This window comes from Curcuma longa, unplaced genomic scaffold (assembly GCF_044706935.1).
Source record: "Curcuma longa cultivar G26 ecotype Majalengka, Jawa Barat unplaced genomic scaffold, ITB_CL_G26_1.1 contig_26861, whole genome shotgun sequence".
In the NCBI taxonomy this organism is placed as follows: Eukaryota; Viridiplantae; Streptophyta; class Magnoliopsida; order Zingiberales; family Zingiberaceae; genus Curcuma; species Curcuma longa.
In genome coordinates, this window is record NW_027433244.1 from 25,731 (window position 1) to 45,431 (window position 19,701).

Below are 19,701 nucleotides of genomic sequence, written 5' to 3' on the forward strand. Positions count from 1 at the left end.
TAGTTACCATTAAACTAAGGGCATGTTTGGTAAGGGGTAATCAGGCTTGTAATGTAATCAGGATTACATTACAAGATGATTTACTTTGTTTGATAACATTTTAGAGATGTAATGTAATGTAATTGCATTACAAAAAAAGAGCCAAGACCTGTAATCTCAATTACAAAGGAAATAGTGCGGAATCTGATTACATTACGGATTCTATTTTTATTTTACCAAATATACCCTTCCGCTCCTCACCGCCTCAATCCGCACGAAGCATAGCCTTCTCTTCCCCACATCCATCCGCACGCCGCAGGTGAGGGTGGCCTTGTAGCTAGAACAGAGGGCTTTGAGGAGAATATTGTAAGACGCAATGCCTGGGGCGATGCTGTACTCTTTGGCACATCAGTTGACGACCTTCTGAACGCAATCAAACTGACGATTCTCTAGAAAAGCCGACAACAAGGCGCAGAACGAGCGCTCAGAACGTTGGCAGCCGAGGCTAGGCATGGCCGCGAAAATGCGCATGGAATGGTCGATCATTCCTGCGTCGGAGTAGAGGGTGAGAAGACGGATCAAGAAGCCCTCCGATTTGCAGATGTTGGTGTCACACTTGGCGCCCTCGAGGATGTGTTCGATGAGGTCAGGGCGGCCGCAGCGAATGAGCTTCTGGACCGAAAATTTATAAATTTGGCGATCGCCGTAGAAGGAGGGGTGGTGCGCGGACGACTCGAAGAGGGAGACGAGGCGGTTGGGGTCGGACTTGGATCGGATGGCGGACTTTGCAGCGGTAGCGGGATCGCCGTCGTCGTCGGAGGTCGAGTAGGACTTGGTTTTGGTGAAGGCGGCTTTAGCGGAGAAAGTGAAGAGGTGGAGGTGAAGAAAGGGGATTGTTAGGGTTCGGCATAGCGCCGCCGGAGCCAGAGGAGCTGGGGAAGGCTTCACAACGAGAGCGGGGGAGAAGCACAAGGCGGCCATGGCGGAGGAAGTGGAGAACTGGCGGTGAAGAAAGGGGACTGCTAGGGTTTGACGTAGCGCTGCTATAGCCCGAGCAGCACGGAAAGGATTTCATCGACAAGCTAAATTTGCAAGTTAAAAAACCATTTTATCTTCTTATAGTTTGAATATTTGTATTGAGGTTCATGATTATTCTATTCATCTGTTCATCATTCTTTATGGATTATTTCATAAAGAAAATCACCTAGAAAGAGAAACAAAACTTGGTAAACCATCTGTCTGTGATCTTTTTCTTTTCCATATATCACTATTATTGTTGCAATGGATTTTCTGTCATGGTTTTTGAAGCTAACCGATTTCTTTTATTGAGGTTTACTCCTCTCCGTCCCTGCCCTACTGGCGCTATCGCAGGTGATCCCTCTCCACGAGCCCGGTTAGGGAGGAAGGGTATTATTGGTATTTTATAATAATAAAAATTATATTCCTTATTGAAAATACTGGACACCAAACACTGTAATGTAATAATCTTTGTAATAAAAAATTACATGCATTCCTTCAACCAAACATAGTAATGTAATCTTGATTACATTACATTACATTACAAACTTGATTACATTACAAGCGTGATTACATTACGTCCTACCAAACGTAGCCTAAGTGTGTTTCTTTTGATTAGGCTAATTTGGCTATGCCAATTGTAGTAAAGTTGGCCAAGTCTGATCTTGTTCTATTTTTGTTGTCTTTTCATCTATTACTATCATATCATTGGAACTTGGTTGCGTGATTGTAGGCAGTGGGATTATGTTAATCTGAACACAAGAATTTGCAATACTTAACTGTAAGTTAATTGTTAGTCTGTTTGAGGAGCGTTGATGATAGAAATATTATCATGTTCTAAGGTGCCATATTTTGTTGGATGTGCATCCTATTTTTAATTGTTCTAACAATCTATTCTTGGAAGAGTTAATGATGGCTTGCATAACTGTAATCTGTTTGCATAATAAACTTCTTTGGCATTTTGCAACTTGGTCTAGTTTTATTTTACAACATCATTATAAGATATCTTTAAACTGCAGGTTTTTGAGCGCACAATTTTAAGAATTCCTGATTCAGTGCACCAGAATAATCGATATGAAAAAGATGTATGATTAAATGTTGTATTTTCAGTACTGCATGTGCAATTTCATCATTACTGTTTTTACAATTTACAGTAATTTGAGCTCTTATGATGCTAAAACATGTTATTCAGGTAACTGAAAGGTGTATAGAGCGCACAGGGAAAACATTGCAGGTTCTCATTTCTGATTGGATCACAAAATTTGGCAATAAAGAAATTGGTAATCTTTTGTTTGTGATAAAATAAGGATTGAAACTTTGTAGTTTCCATTGCTCTATTCATTTTGTTAATTGAACAGAAGGGAAGGTATCTCATGATGGACTGCATCTTGGTAAGATGCTACTCCTGATTGGATTTTTTAGGTTAGACCATACCAATTCTATGCTTAGATCCTTTAAAATCTAATTTGAACCTAAAATATACTTTCATTTATGATAAAATAAGTATTGAAACGATGTAGTTTCCATTGCTCTATTCATTTTGTTAGTTGAACGGAAGGGAAGGCATCACATGATCGACTGCATCTTGGTGAGATGCTACTTTTGGTTTGGATTTTTAAGTTAGACCATACCAATGCTATGCTTAGATCCTTTAAAATCTAATTTAAACCTAAAATATAATATTTTCTCTAAAAAAATTAAATATTTTGAATCGCTTTATTTATTTTTTGTTAATTTTAATAATTATAATTACGTAGAACAAACAAAACCAAATTAAAATTAAATGGTAGAATTTTAAATTATTTCACCACATCTAACACATCTAATAGCTTTTTCCATTTAGGGTTTTATCATAGCAAATATGAAAAAATGACATTTGATACTCAAAGTTCTTATCAAATGCTCATAAATAAATTTTACATAATTAATAAAAATATTTGCTCATTTTGCACAAAATTACACCATCAAAAATGAAGATTCTCGACCTTGAAATTTGAAATTGCTTCAGATTTACAAAATTTGAAAGTAAAGCATGCCTCAACTTTATGGAGGACTAGAAAATATCTCATTTTTCATTGCTCATTTCTAAGTGCAAAAGTTGAATAGATTATAAGTGTAAATTATTATAAAATTAAAGAAGCATAGAGATTACAAGGAATTATAGATAAAAATTAAAACTAAATGGTTACAAACATTTTTTATTTTGCTAAGGTGATCAAATTAATGAATAAAAATAAACAGGAATTTAAATATGAATTATAACTGTATAATTAATTATAATAATAAAATTAATTAAAAATTACAATTTATTATTAAGTAATATTAATTATTTTATTATTAATAATTCAATTAACTAAGTATCAAAATTGTTTCAATACAACATAAAATGGTACCAAAACTGTATCATTCCGTCATAGATCAAAATTCTGGTACGGCTCAAGTTTTTAAACTTAATTATTTGTATAGTCTTCATTGGGTTACTTAAACTTGAACTGTGTCATTCGGTTAGAGACTGAAACTCTTCCACGGTTTGAGATTTTAACTATATGTGTAATCTTCATTTGGTTACTTAAATTGGTTAAGGTTTTTCTAAATTCAGTTAATAGTGTTTCCAATCTATTTGAGTCTTATCCTATTAAAGACTGGTCTACCTCTGTCAGAGAAGATTGTTGTGGTAAGGAATCTAAAATGCAGTGTGAGGTTCTTTTTAAGATACTTTCTGAAGTAGAGTTTTTCTCTTTTTTCAGCAAATTTGTCTCCTCTTATGCTACAAAAAAGCTGTTTTATGTTGCAAAGGAATAGAACAGATTGTGTTCTGCTACTGTTTAGAGCAACCAATATATGAGCAAAATATAGTCCTTGGTTCACAATGACTACCTTGATTAATGCATAGATTGAAATCATGTTACTAAAATGAGCAAATCGGGTGAGTTTGACAGATTGGCTGGGTTGGATTGACCAGGTATACCGGGTGGAAATGTAGGTGGGTGGTTTGGAGGAGAGGGGAATAGGCTGGTGGGGTGAGCTATCTAGACGTGCTAGCGAGTTGGATAAATGGAAAGATTGGCGAATTGGACATACTGGGAAGGTTGGACAGACCAAATGGATCGGCAAGTTAGATGCATTGGGCAAGTTCAACAGGCTGGTTAGACTATATGTATTTAGTCAACTGGGTGTATTGAGTGGACCAGACTATCTCAACTAGATCGGTTAGCTAGATGGACCTAGCAGGTCAAATTGGTTGGAAGATTCAAATAATTTGGATGAGTGAAATGTAAAATGAATTATTCCACTTGCTGTAACATCCATTAATATAATCAAACAAGGGAATAGAGTGGCTCATTCCACTTATTGTTCCATTTCTGCTCCTGTTCCCTTTCCTATTCTATCCCATTTCATTTCCTCCTACCAAAGGTAGCCTCAGCCTGTTATTCCTTGGATTTAGCAAGTAGCAACTCTCCTTTGTAGTGCTGTAGAGTGTCATAACTAACACTCCCAAATCAGGACAAGAGAGAACAATTTGGCTTGCTCAAATGAACAATGGCTGAGCGAAGTTCCAATATCACTCATTGATGATGCCTTGTAGGTTTTAGGAACTATAACCAGCAAGGCCCATACTTTTTTTTTTCCTCTACCTTTGCTACCAGGCATTTTCACCTAGTATAGTGCTTTTATCACTACTGGACCAGAATATTAATTAGTCCGTGGAACCTTGAATATAGCAAGTAGCCACTATCCTTAAGCTTTGAGGCAATTAGTATTTATTTTCTTTCCTGATGTGAAACTGGAACAACTACCATGCACCAGGAGATAAGAAAATATTTCTTATGTAATTATGTGAATGGTGTTGATTATATTTCCACTTGTGCATCTGATTTTTTTCATCAGTCACAAATTGAATTTATTTGTCATTTGCTTGGAGGAGGAAGGGAAGGAAAGTTATACAAACCAAGGGCAAGAAAAAAAGGAAATTGAATTGACACTCCAGCATTTGCGATTACTTACGGAAGTATGGATGGAAGGAAATGAAAAAAATAGAAAAGATTAGAAAAAGAATTGGTTGGCATTCTGGATCAAAATGGCAACCAGTCCATGGTCACCATCTGAAATTGGCAAACAATGTTGTTTCCTTCCACGCATGTCCAAATCAAATGGAAATAGGTTTTGGAGAAAGTAATTCCCTTTCTTCTCTCTCTTATTTCTTCCAACTAAAGAATGAAAAGAAATTTCTTTTCCTTTCCCTTGATTTGATGGAAATAAAATTAGGGGTTCATAGAAATAATTCATTCTTCTTTTCCTCATTTCATCTAAGATTGGGAAGAAGTTTCTCTTCCTTTCCATCAAAGTTCTATGCCTTTCTTTCCATCAAACTCCTATTCCTTTTCCTCCATTTGATGGAAACAAAATTAGGTGTTAGGGGGTTTTGAGGAAAATAATTCTCTTTTCATTTCCTCATTTCATCTAAGATAGGGAAGAAGTTTCTCTTCGTTTCCCTCAAATTTCTATTCCTTTCTCACTTCTTGCTGTATAAACAGGCTATGAATGATGATGACTTATAAGTATTTTCACATATAGACATCATCATTAATTGTAGAATTGCAGGATATATTTAAGAAAGTTTATCTAAAAGTACAAGGATCTTCTGTACTTCTGGCCACATAAACAGGATATTATTAATTATGGCTTATAAGATTTTTCATATATTGACATCATCATCAAGTGTAAAATGCAGAAAATATATAAGAAAGTTTATCTAAAACTACAAGGAACTGTATCAGATATACTTTTAGTGCTTATTCCTTTTTCTTTGGTTCACTAATATATACAATTTTTCATTACATAAAACTTCTTGTTGCAGATAGAACAAATCTGCGATTAAATCATCCTCAAATGATCACTCCCAGCACATACCTTTGCAAGTAAGTTCATAGAAACGTCCCATGCAACTACTTGCATAGTTTTGCACTGTGTTCAATTTTTTTGTATAATTGAAGGTATATACTTGATTCTTGAAAATGAAATTTGAACTGTTTGCCATCTGTTACATATTACATTTTTTTTAAAATTAGTTATCTAATCTGATCTGGCTACATGTTTACACACAATTATGTGATGGAGGGTTCTCACGTTGGCAGTTGTGCTTTACATCCTTGTATTCTAATCCAAGTAGTTCATGCATTTGGACCATCATGGTCACTTTGCTCCCCCTTGGGATGTTCAAAATGTTTTTGGTATCCTCTTTTGAGTTGTTTTTGTTCATTGGATGGGTCAGTGGATCAGCATATCAACAATGTCTGATTTAGTAGTGGTTCAATAATGTAGGGTAAGGAAATGAGAGAGAGAAGAGTTCTATGGTGCATACAATGAATCCCATGGAGGCTAGAACAAAGCACGTGAGATGTGAGGTGGTGTGTTTCAGTTAGCTTATTGTTAGGGGACTTATGGTGTTTAGTGAAATTTCTTGTGTAAAGTCATCACAAATGCTTATAGGCCATGTGCCTTTTTAGGTTATTCTTTATGCACTGGTTCTGTTATGGCCTTTTTTTCTACAAGCAATGCCAGGTTCTAAATTTTAAAGTCTCAATCCACATGGGAAAAGCTAAAACATCAAGGCAATTTTGTGCCACTCTAGGGTGAGTTGAGGACAAACCTATGGCCTTGCATAACTAACAATAGCTAGGACGTTGGATTAAGAATGGGTACAATTTGATCTGGTTTGTTTATTTTGATAAAAATTTGAACTAACCTGAATTGTTTTGTGGCCCCTAGTGATTGATGCAAGGCATGGATGTACATGAGCAAAAACAACGCATGTTTTGGAGTCCAGATAATACATAACTTTTTAGATAAAGCGATGTGGATGAGCACAACGGATTAAGTTGAATAGTGGCTACTTTACATAGGATGAGCACAACAGTGATTGGGTTTGAGCAATTAAAGGATTACCCTGCATCTGTAGAATTTAGGGCAATTTTTCAGGATGTTCAAGATGGGAACTATCATGATTTGGCAGATTTTGTGCTTAGAAATTGTTACCTGTTTGAGGGAACATTCCTGTGCATTCTCCAAACCTCACTTAGTGATTTCTTAGTTTGGGAATCACACATTGGAGCATTTCCATACCCTCGTTTTAGGCTGATTTGCTGGATATCTTTGAGACAAGATGTTGGTCAAATTGTGTAAGAGTGTTGGGCTTGTTAAACAGCCAAATATGCAAAAATAGGTCCTTACGCGCCCTTACCGATTCCCTATAAACGTGAAAAGACCATAGCATGGATTTTATTCTAGTACTACCCAATTCGATTGAATCGAAATCATGACTCCATCTTATAGGTAGTTGGTAGATTTTCTAAAATTGCGACATTTTCGTTGCAATAAGATAAATAATGCATCACATATACTAAGTTGTCTAAAGGAAGATGTTAGATTGTGTGGTTTACCTTCTTCAATTGTGTTGGATAGGATGTTGAGTTCATAAGTTATTTTTGGAAACCTCATGAATACTAGAATCTTATATTTCGCAGATTGTAAAGGGATAATGACATCTTGATATAGGACCTAATTTAGAAATCCTAAAGTTAAAAAATTGGGACTAAATCCTTAACACCAATGACCTGTAACCTGATATCTATTATAGACTTTAATTAGTTTAACTTGTTTGATTGTGAAATCCACCAATTGCATCCTAGAATTTTTAATCAGTTTCACTTTTTTGAATGTGAAATCCGTCATTTCTAGAATTGTTAAGTGTTAGGTTAATCTTTGTTCTTTGTATTAATATATGTTTGATTGTTTAATGTTTTTTATATTCATATTCATTTCATTATTTGAAAGCATGTTGTTTTTTAGGATTGTATCAGTTGTTCATGATAGTAGTAACATTTTTACCTTGTTTTAAAATGAATGCAGTGATTGTTATGACAAGTTGATCGATTATCTACTGTACTGGTTTCGTGTCTCATTGCCCAGCCATGTAAGTGTTTCCTTTTGAGAATTTTGCTGAGTTTTATGTTTATATAACAGTGTGCATTATTAAGCTATTGCTATTTCCAAGGAGCATTTCAGCACAGTGCTTTCTGTTATTTTAAGTTTTTTCTGAAAAAGGATTTGAGTGATCTATGCCACCACAGTTTTATTGAGAACCGAGAAGTACAAGAGCCCAGAAAACAGAGGGAGAGGCTACTCTTGACACAGATTAGATCATCAGCTAGATTGCAGAACTATATACATTGAAAGACACTACTCATAAACTGGCCCTTAGCTTGCCCAGTACCAACGTGTAGGCTCTCCTAGATTAAACTAGGACTCTCACCTTCCAGAGGTGAATAGTACAATGCCATCTATGAATTAATCCTCCACACTCAAGTGACCATTTTGAAAAAAAAAAAAAAAAAAAAGAACTTGGGCAACGGACTACACAAACCATGTACAACCAAACATATGTAAAAGTGTTAAAAATCTTTAGGTTGTTTCTACTTGGAGAGCTCCACATAGCTCCTTCCAGTTCAGTGCCAAGAATCCAGCAGACCAAGGTAAGGATATGGAAGAGAGTAAAGTGTATTGACCAATTCATTGAACATTTTTTTGGATAAGTAAATATATAGCACTGACAAAGCGAACAATAAGTGGACTTTAGTAGCAGCTCATGATTGACAAAGTGTCATATTAGTGTTCACTCCTAAAGACTGGAATACATGAATTTGCGCACTCTTGAAAATCTTCTTACAGTCTAATTGTCCCTCATCAAAGAAACTACTATTTCTTGCTCTCCACACATAGTGGACCAAAGAGGACAAGGCAAGATGTTTGTCAACATTCGACTTCCACGATAGTATCTCCCGTAGACTTTCAATGTCCTCCAGTAGGTAGACATCTCCTGCCATATATGTAGCCAATCCTGGATCCTCTTCCATAACTCTGTAATAGGGGTCACTCAAAGAATAGGTGCTCCTGCGACTCCAGTACCCACCCACAAAAAGTGCACTGTCGATTCTCCATGTAATCTTATTTGTCTCTGGTGGGAAGATGTCTCTGTCCCAACATTTAGAGTGTGATTGCATGACTCGGCTGTAAGTAGGTCTTCCATACTATTTGGGTCTATGTCTTCTTAGAACTAGGATGTCTAAAGAAGTCATATGCCCAAGCCACCCCGCCATCTTGAGCAAACCAATCTACTAGTCTCTGTCCAGCAACCTCCGGAGAGTCAACAGCCAATAATATAAAATTTTGTAGCTGCAGCAGGTGTTTGATCAGAGGGGAATCCAAGTGGGTTGCCTCCCATGTCTATAATCTGCACGTCTCACGTAAGTGTGATGCACCCACTTTATCCAAGCATATCCTCCTTAGCTTGTATCTGCTAAAGTACTTTTGCTAAAAGGGCCAAGTTCCAAGCTCACAAATCACGAAATCCCAAGTCACCTTCCTCTTTGAGTTTACACATATTTGTCCATGACACTAGTGGGTGTTTCGATGTCCACATGAAGGATCTACTGATGCTGTAAATACAATCAATGATTCCTAATGGTAGTGGTAGGATAAATACCCAGAAGCGCTCCAATCCCTGCAGGACAGAAGTAATAAGTTGCGCCTTGCCCTCATAGGACAGCGTCTTCTTCGACCAAGCATTTATCGGTCGAACTAAAGAATCAAGTAGTGGGCTGTAATATGAAATCTGAAGATGCTCTGTAGCTAGTGGAATCCCAGATATCTGAAGGGCATAGTGCCCTCTTGAAAGCTTGTGATGGAAAGTAGCTGCCTACGAATCATGTTATTAACTCCTGCTAGGTAAATATACGACTTCAGTCTATTAACTTGAAGTCCTGCTGTCTCTCCAAAGTCCTTAAGCAAGTAGTCAGTGCGGTAACTGACACATCATCACCTCTGCCGAATAGAAGTAGATCATCTGCATAGGCTAGATGAGCCAGTTTAAGATGAGCACACTTAAGGTGGAACCGGAAGCCCAATCCTACCATACGTTGTTGTATCTGCCTCCCAAAATTCTCTATACAAATGTCAAATAAATATGGTGGCAATGGGTCACCTTGTATCAGGTCTCTAGCTTCTCTGAAGAGTACAATAGACCCTCTATTAATGGCTAATGAAAATGAGGTGGTAGTTATACACTCCATAATCCATGCAACAAACTGATCCGGGTAATTCAACCCAATAAGTGCCTCATGCAAGAAATCCCAATGTATTGAGTTGAAAGCCTTTTGAAGGTCGATCTTCATGATGCTCTTGGGTGAGATGTGTTTCTGTTGTATTTTCGAAAAAGCTCCTAGGCCAAGTGGATATTATCTGTGATGAAGTGACCTTGTACAAATGCTGCCTATGATTGAAGTGACAAGGAGTTTTGATATCAATTTCATTGGTAGATGCTCCAAGACAGCAGAAAGTCACTTAGCCTTTTACTCCAACTCTTAGGATGAGAATGATATTGAATTGGTTGATGTGATTCAAATTTGCTTTCCCTGAGTCATGGAAAAGTTTAACTGCCCGCTTAATTAAATCCCAAGAAGCAATTAAGAATTTAGAGTTGAACCTATCTGGATGTAGACTTTTAAGCTTGTGTAGACCGGAAAAAGCTTCCTAATGCCCATCTTCAGAAAGGAACCACAAGGGAGTGTCATTGCTTGCCAAAGTCATCGAACAAAAGAGGGTTTAAAAAAAAAAAAAGATGTCGAGGGGAGGGTGTAGCCAGATGACTAGGAAATACTGCCTAGCTTGAATAATATAAGTGAGGAAACTTATCCCCTTAAGTTGATCTTCTCCATTTCAAGTAAGTGAAACTGCTCGACAGTCAGTGGCTTTACTTTCTCACCCCATCTTTGTAGCTTACTTTGAAGAACCCAAGCTTGCAGGCCGAAGTAGAAGAAATGCATCTATTCGCACTAGAATAGGTCTGAGCATCTGCCACGACCAAGACAAAGTCCTGCTCGTGAATCCAATTAATTTCAAAGTGGAAAGTATTTGAGACCAGCGACCAAACCTCAGGAGATTTAATGAAGGAGAGTGATTCAATAAGCATGACGGAACTAATGTGTAACTTAAGTCATTAGATTGACAATTTCTTGTGTATATAATACTTTTGTATATGGTTGTATTGAAATCATGATTTCTCATGGTGTTTCTCCAACTTTTGCAGCTTCTCCCACCTGATGCATCTGCGAGACAGAACTGCTGGTATGGCTATCTGTGTCGCACCCAACTACACAACGAAGGGCATTCGAGGAAGAGAAACCATGTTTGTCGTCCAACAAGTGGCACTGGGAACATGTAGCCATTCTCAGTATTTGAAGTATCAAACTACTTGATGGTTTAGTTTTATAGCTACTTCAAACTCTTCCTTTTGTATCTAATGCTGCAAATGCTACATGTTTGCTATGTGACCATGATTTAACGTGCCAAGAATGGCTAGTCAGTAATTTTTTTCCTTTCGAGTTATCTTGTTTTGCAATGGTATTGGTACTAGTACCATTCAAAAGGATTTAAAATTATCTCCAATGGCACCTTCAGTTAGTACAGTGCTCGACTTGCAATATATAATTAGTAGCCATATTGATATTGAGTTTATGAAATTCCAATGACTAATTAAGATCTTTTTGTTGATTTTTGATATTTGAAATGTTCACACAAAATTGAGTTAATTCAAATTATGAAATTCTGGATCCAATATTGAGTTTTCTTTTTTTTTTTTTTGTGAAAAAAGATTGATATTTTGTTGATTAATAATCTAAAATTGTTATCAAGAAATTGTCACACCTTAATTTTACATTTAGAATTAAAATTTTATTTTTTATGGAAATTTAAGATACCTGAGATTCTAAAATAATCATCTCATGAATTGCAACTAAGTATATGGGTCATGTGATATTATTTTAGGTCTGAAGAAAATAAACATGTATTTTCTATTAAACTAGATGGTTAATTAGGAGGACAATGGACAATGAAGTTAACATATAACAAAAACACTGAACTACTAAGTGGAATTGGTTTTCCAAAATTGATCATCCAATTAATCTAACTTTTGATCGGATATTTTAAGAGATCGGGTTTGATTACAAGGATTGGACTGGAGAAGTTTAGAGAGACATTAATTTATTGAAGAAAAATAAGGATAGGAGTCCTGATGATATTATTTTTATCGAAAAAAGGGAGGGCACTCTTTTCATTTTTAACTTTACAAATGATTACTTTTATGAAATAAACCTTATAGTTTCACTAAAATCATTATCCTCTCATACTTTATAAGTGCTGTCAAAACATATCCTGTAGTAATTTTATTCTTCTCTTTTTACTCTTCCTCGTACACTTTCAAAAGTGTTATGTTTTAAATTTTTTTCTTGGTAATCTAGGCCTTCAGTTTGATTAATCCTAGATGTGGACGACTTTCTCTTTAATTCATCTATCAAATAAATTCAAAAGAATGTGCCCACAGATATATGATATGCTTTGAGCAGAGAATCAAATATGCTTTACATGGGTTAACCTCGTTGTATGGATTTATCCTACCTCTTACCGCTGTATTATGCCCGAAGGGTTACGTTTCAATTCTTTGTTACTATTAATGGTGAGAGTAAATTGACAAAAATATGATATTCTATTATTTAAGTAGAATAAAAAATATATATATATTCTCATATGAGTACATGGATAGTTGCCAACTATAGCATCTACATTTTATCATTGTGAAATGCAAATAACCATCACTCAAAAGTGACAAAGTGCTTTGATTGATTTTCTACACAAGTATAGTAGTAGTGTCAAAATGGGTCTACGGTCCAGCATAGCCTGGCTGGCCTCAGGTCAGGTCAAGCACATTACCAGAAAGGCCTATGCTATGCTTGCACCAATCTATTCTTGCTATCTAATATATGATGTGCAATTAGGTAAAACATTTATACATAAGAAAAAGAAATAGATTGAAAAGAACCTTGTTACATAATTGAACAACAAGAAGACAGAATTTTCATTTAGATAATTGCTTACTGATAGTTTTTAATTCCTAAATGCCTTGAAAACGAAGGCTAATGCCAATTAGTATATTTTATAGAGCCAACTAAATCAAAAGATGGCTCTTGAACAGTAGTTTTCCAGGTATAAAAAATATATATATATGTGTGACTGAATTTTACAGTTCATAACTCTTGATGTGTGAAACTTGATGCAAATACAAAGAGCAAAATTAAAATCTCAAAATACACAAGGAACATTCACTTCAATATGCAAATGCAACATCAGCAGTTCTTGGCTAAACACTCTGTAAAAGGAATCTAAACATCAGTAAATACTCATAAAACCAAAACTTGAGAACGAATACAGTTGATCACGATTGCATATACAAATCTAAAAGTGAGAACATTAACAAACTAAGGCACAAAAACATCACAAAGCAGGCTAAATATGCACATAAAGCCACATCATTCAAAAGTTTAAGTTGGGTCAGTTAATTCTGAGACATCATCCTATATATCACATTCAATCTATATGCTTCAGGAGCTCCAAAAAATGTCTTTGTCTTCTCTTTATCTGCTGACAGGAGCAAGTATGCATCTACAATCTTTGAAGGATCAACTTCTAATCTTTCTAGCTCTGTGAAGATCTCCTTTCTTGTAAACTCCTCCTCGACTCTTGGGCGATTAGCTTTCCTAATTGTCAACTGACCATTTTCAAGGGCTGAGGCTATCCAAAGCAGACCTGATTCAGAATCCTGGAGCCTTTTATCAATAGTCTCACTGACAGCTGATCTTTTCCTTTTGGACTTGCTGGAAATTGCATCATCTTGAAATGAGCTTGCTTCATCACGTGTCTCATCAAAAATAACATTTTTTTGCAGAAAGGGGTCTTGTGGAGTCTCATCTTCTGGTGCATTGTTGAAGAATGCACCAGCAAATGCATCATCACCTGTGGTGCGGTCTGGGGCAAAGAGCACACACAACTTGTCATAGTTATGAATGGGTTTGGTCCGCCATTTTTTTGCCTGTGGTTTGAACTACATACAAGTACTGTAAGCATCACATGATATATAGTCATAAGGAAGATAAATTTAAGAAACAACAAACCTTGATAAGTTCATCCCATATTTCATTTGTTGCATCAAACATCTTCTTCGATTCAGACCATTGAACCCCACTAGCATTCTTAAAAATCTCATATGCAGCAACAAAATTGTTTTTCAACGTTTTTATTCGATTTTTTAAATGATCCTTTGTCAGAGAAATGCCTAACTTTTCCTGACAAATACTGGTCATCTGTGTGTAGGCCGCTGTTGTAAACATGCCATCCACCCTATTGCCATTATTTTGCTGTTCTATCATTGCATCAACAAGCACATCATCCATCTCTTCCAACCATTTCAATGTATCCTTCTTTGAAAATTGCCCTCCAGAAGGTTTTTTGGATGGGGTAGTCATGTTTAAAAACTGCAAGGACAATATTAGTAACACATCAGAATCAATGATCATACAACATGCTAAAGAAAATAAACAAAGCAAATGAAGCTGTTAACTTTGTAACTTATCAAGCACATAACAGCCAGATACAATCTGAATTTGAAAACGGACAAACAAAAAACATTATGTAAAAAAATACACATGTAAATTACACGAGAGAACAGTTTAATTCATTCCTAGTTTCATCACTCCACGTCACTCTAGCTATATTATCACTTTCCATGAGAAAACAGATTAATTAATCATTCTCAGTTTGGTAACATGCACCATGTAAATTCATCAGTATATAGAGGTAGTAGTAGACAGCTATGGTCTGCTAGCTATAATTGAAAATCTTATGGTACAAAGGGGGTGTTACATGGCTTTGGTCAACCAGCTAAAATTGAAAATCTTTTCTTTAACACTCCAAATGCACGTTCAATTGCACTTTTAGGGATGCATGTCTATGATTTAACACCGAGTCATTACATGCTTAATTGGAAATCTTTTCTTTAGCCCCCAAAATGCACATTCACTAACATTTTGAAAGCATCCATGCCTATGATTAAACAATTCCTCTCAATTTGATGCACCACGTTGCAAGTATTCTTTTAGGTGAAGATGCAAAAAAATGTAATTAATGGGAACAAGGGATAAAGGGAACACTTGATGGAAAAAAAGGGATTAAAGGATCAGGCATTAAAATAAATACTAAAACGATACTCACGTGCCTCAAGTGAGAATTTTTTTATTTAATAATTTTAGATAATCAATTTTTTTTCAAGTTAATTATATAGCAGGCTTTAATTCAATACATAATATAAAATTTAAAACTGATTATAGTATAACAATGTAAAATTAATTTAATATAACAATTTATAATTGATTAAATTCAATATAATAAATATTAAGTTAAAATTAATTATAATAATTTCATTAATACTTGATATATTCCATGCTGCTGAATTTGAAAGAAAGATGCATATATAGGACGTCCCTAGAGTCATCAATGGCAAATGCACAGAGGATTAAACACTGTCTGTAGATGGTTTTATTGCAAATCACAGAGGTGAAATGAGAGGAGAAAACTTGATGACTACCTAGGCAACCTCTCAGCACTTGACAACAAAGGATATTAACCATCGTGTGAAGATCATATTTCAAGTCATGAGAGGTTAGAACAATATCTCATGCAATACTATGTGATCTCAGACTCGAGGACAATGATGATGATCCCTGAGTAAATTCTCTTTATTTCGACACACATAAAGAAACTTGTGTATCCCCAAGATATCGGCAACATTAATGAATAGTTGTTCCCCTTCCCTCCGCGAGCTCTTTTTGACGAAGTTGATTGTGTAACTCGACGTCCACAGGGTTGAATAGCTTGGTGAATATTGTGAGGAACAATGGTCGATTCAAATTAGGCTTGACTCCAACTAAAGGGGGAAGGGGTAAATAGCTAATACATAAACTAAAATTTGCAAAATATAAAGAAAATGCAATGGTTAATTTGCATGAGGTGCTCGTGTGGTGCTCATGTGTGTTTGATTGTTCACGTTAAATATAAACACAACGAAAATAACAACAATTCAAATAAGAATAATGCTAACATATGATTTAACATACTCTAGAGGCCCCACTCCTACTTCATGACCTATGACCCATCTAGTGCACTAGCTTTGCAAACGTCCACTAACCACCCCTTCACAAAAGGTAATAGAAAAAACCTTTTACAATCCCATTGAAGTGTTTACAATACAAACTCTCCTTTAAATATAATAATGAAATATAAGCAAAGTAAAAAAGATACCAATAGTGAGTTGAAGTATTCAACTTTGTCCAAACCCTTAGAAATCTTTGAATCTTGTTAGCATAAATAATATAGGAGTAAGAGAATGTATTCGGGCAACCTCTTCTAGCTCAAAGCTCTCCAAAAGATTTTATAGATGTTGCCACATTAACTCTATTTTTCTTGCCTCCAATTGACTAAACCAGCCTCCAATTGATTAATCAAGCAAATGTATTGATCGAACAAATATAGTCATAGGGCATGCGACAACTATCTTCAAACCAACTAGAGGCTTTCCTCTAATCGACTGAATCAACTTAAATCTGCTCGATGATCCCTCCTTTACTTGACTGACCTCATTGTAAGCTTACACAAAGTCTCGTGATCTAATTCAACCGTCAACTATGGTCTAAGACTTGTTTCCCCTAGATTGAAGGCTTCAACTAAGCCATCAGGTAGTTTATTCCTACCTAGCTGCACAAGTCATCTCTAATGATGTTGCTGAAAAGCCAAAGTCCAAGATTACACTTCACTCATAATCTCACATAACTTTCATTCTCTAAGTCTTCGACCTTGTCAATTCTCTTTGTTCCTCTCAAATTCACCTTATATCAGGTCCATCCTTCAGATGCACCAAGTCCTCTAAACTTGCTCCAACGTGTCATCCTTCACCCCTCACTTTTAAGACCATCTCACTTTGTGTTGCTCTAGAGTCCACCTCACATAAGCCCTTAGTACCTCAAATGTGCCACCCTCTTTGATTATCCTTCTTCTCTCACCTTCTAAGGCCACCTCAGAGTACACCTCGTGTCGACCCTCAACCCCTTCACATTATCATATTTTCCATTTTTCTTTAATATAACTTATTGTTTATTTATTTTGAACCATTATTTAAATTTTAAAAGTTTCATTTTTATCTCATTAATTTAGTTACTTTCTTTTGATGATTGTGCAAGTGTTTTGTATAACTTAATTAATATCATTACAAAAAGACCCTTAAAATTTTGTAGCATTACAATTGGACCTTTAAAATTACAATTTAATCCTTTCATCATGCAATTATTAATATGTTGTATTACAAATTGAACATTTAAATTTTATAGTATCAAAAATTTTACCCTTAAACGTCTTCTTCTTTCCTATGCAACTTATTAATTGTCAATATTATTAAATAGGTCTTTTAGATTTTTTGTAATTTTCATTTTTATCCAATATATTTTCTACTTCAACGCAAACATATTCACTAGCCTAGGATGCAGCAAGGAGAGGCCTCATTCTTTGGCATCGTTGACCTAGATGCTATCCAATGAATGGATGCCACCGAGGCTGGTGATTTTTGGAGGCTCCTAACACCTAGATGGTCATTTTCATTGAGAATCATTATGATGAGTTTTTTAAGTTTGTGGTTGTCAAGTTACACCCTCCACTGTGTTAAGAGGAGCTCCCAAAGGGAAAGTACAAGTTTGTCAACAACACTACTGCTCCGAGGATCAATGTCAGTACACAAGTTTCTTTCTATGTGTTAAAGAAAAGAGTAACTACCCGGGCATTATCGTCATTATCCTTGAGTCTAAGACCGTATAGTACTACACGAGACATTGCACCAATCTCTCACAACTTTTGCAGCGTGATTTTCATGCAATGACCAATGTCGTTGCCCATGATTGATGCATTGGAAAGGTGCTTGTCACTTGTAATAAAGCCATCTATAATCAATGTCTAATCCTTTGTGTGTCTACTGTTGATGGCTCGAGGCGCCATTTATGCACCTTTTACTTACAAATTTAGAAATGAGGAATATATCAAGTATTAATTAAATTTTTATACTAAATATAATTAATTTAAATTAGTATATAAATATTTGACTAAATTGGCATATAAATATTTTATAACTAAATATAATTATTTTAAATTATTATAATAAATTAATTGTAAATCAATATATAAATATTTAATATTTGATTATATTACTATATAAATATTTTATTAAATATAATCAATTTTTTAATTGTTATATAAATTAATTTTATATTATTATACTAGAATCATTTTAAAATTATTACATTATGTATCAAATTAAAACCTAAATTATGATTATCCAAAATTATTAAATAAATGTATTAAATTAAAAAAAATCTAGAATGAGGTGTGATATCATTCTAGTTGCATATATAATAGGGCATAACATATTCATCTATTTCCCATCCTAAATAACATCATTTTATAAGATGAAATTTAATGTATTAAGTAGAAAACACATAATAGAGACATTAGAAAATGATGAAAGTAATTTGAGGGAGGATCAAAGGGATAAAAGAAAACTTAATGGAGAATGAAAAGTCATTGGACTTTCTTTAGAAATTCATTAACCAAACATTGAATCATAACTATGTACAATTGTTGGATTAATCAACCATATTTAAATTAATATGGTAATACATTATTCATTGACAATTCGGATATTTACTAGTACTCCTACTTTACATATAATGTGAACCAACGAAAGTTGGATAGAAAAGAACAGTTGCCAAAAATACTAACGAATTAAGAGGTTAATAATCAATGTTAAATAAAAATTTTATTTCATATAGAGAAATAAGACAAGAACAAAAGTAAAAAATTAAACAATAAGAAATTGATGAAAATTATATAAGCACCCTCCATATATACAAAGTTTAATATTTTTTCGCTATCAATTTTGTTCACAAAGGAAAACTACCTTGACATATTATCAATCTAACTCTTCTTATGTGAACATATTTCAAAATGTAGTTCATTTACAACAAATGAGAATGTATGGAAAAAAGTAAATCAAATGAACGTGCTGCCAAAATGTTTACTCTTTCCTTCCTCTAAATCTAAGTGAATCATTATTTGATAGATTTAATTGAACATACTTATTAACATAAATATTTTTTTAGATTTTTAACATTTGACTGCGTGCATTCTCAAAGATCCATATACATTATGCACTAGGTTAACCACATGTCATCTACTGTGATTTTCAAAACCTTGACCATCAATACAATCTTGCATTTATACTAGTCAATTAGTTAGACATCTACATATTAAAAAATAGCATTTGATTATCTCATAATTACATAAACATATGGTGTGAAACTACTACCATTGTAAATCTCTAGCTGTACTTATGTAAATCTTTATTTTGTAAATTTGGCATGCATGTTCATTGGCTCATAGAACTTCATGGAAATGGGAACTCATAATTTTGGTCGGCCAAAAGAAATATGAAAGTTATTTAGTAGTTCCATCACTATCAAGTACAAGTGTGTTATATGTAACCTGGTTAATTACAACATTTTCACATAACAGTAACAACACAGTCAGTTGCAGTCATTTGTTGTTTATGCCCTAATTTGGTTTTCCCTATCGTTTATCATAAGAGCTAAAAGGCAGTTTAAGAAAACCAAAAAGCATAGGCAAAGTGTAAAACACGATGAAGGATTAAAGTAAGAACTATTA

The 19,701-nt window shown here is 34.7% G+C and overlaps 3 protein-coding genes across 4 annotated transcripts in view; 1 reads left to right on the forward strand and 2 right to left on the reverse strand.

Moving 5' to 3' along the window:
• LOC141818946 (uncharacterized) overlaps positions 1-11,613 on the forward strand; it is a gene marked incomplete at its 5' end in the record, with an annotated part of 33,331 nt that extends 21,718 nt beyond the window's left edge. For both annotated transcript variants that reach the window (XM_074706342.1, XM_074706343.1), the window contains 5 exon segments: positions 2,016-2,081; positions 2,189-2,276; positions 5,855-5,915; positions 7,906-7,969; positions 11,141-11,613. In XM_074706342.1, the coding sequence (XP_074562443.1) occupies positions 2,016-2,081; positions 2,189-2,276; positions 5,855-5,915; positions 7,906-7,969; positions 11,141-11,275 (414 nt within the window).
• Positions 208-1,050, reverse strand: LOC141818945 (small ribosomal subunit protein mS78 (rPPR3a)-like; the record flags this gene model as incomplete). The annotated part of the gene is given in 1 exon segment (XM_074706341.1): positions 208-1,050. A coding segment is annotated over 1 exon segment (843 nt), but the record flags the coding sequence as incomplete, so codon positions are not given.
• A 1,752-nt stretch (positions 11,614-13,365) lies between the features above and the next one.
• Positions 13,366-14,472, reverse strand: LOC141818947 (uncharacterized protein At2g29880-like). Its single transcript, XM_074706344.1, has 2 exons — positions 14,058-14,472; positions 13,366-13,987 (listed from the first exon to the last, which is right to left on the reverse strand). The coding sequence occupies exons 1-2, from the start codon at positions 14,457-14,459 to the stop codon at positions 13,442-13,444; spliced, it is 948 nt and encodes a 315-aa protein (XP_074562445.1). The 5' UTR covers positions 14,460-14,472; the 3' UTR covers positions 13,366-13,441.
• Between the last annotated feature and the right edge of the window lie 5,229 nt (positions 14,473-19,701).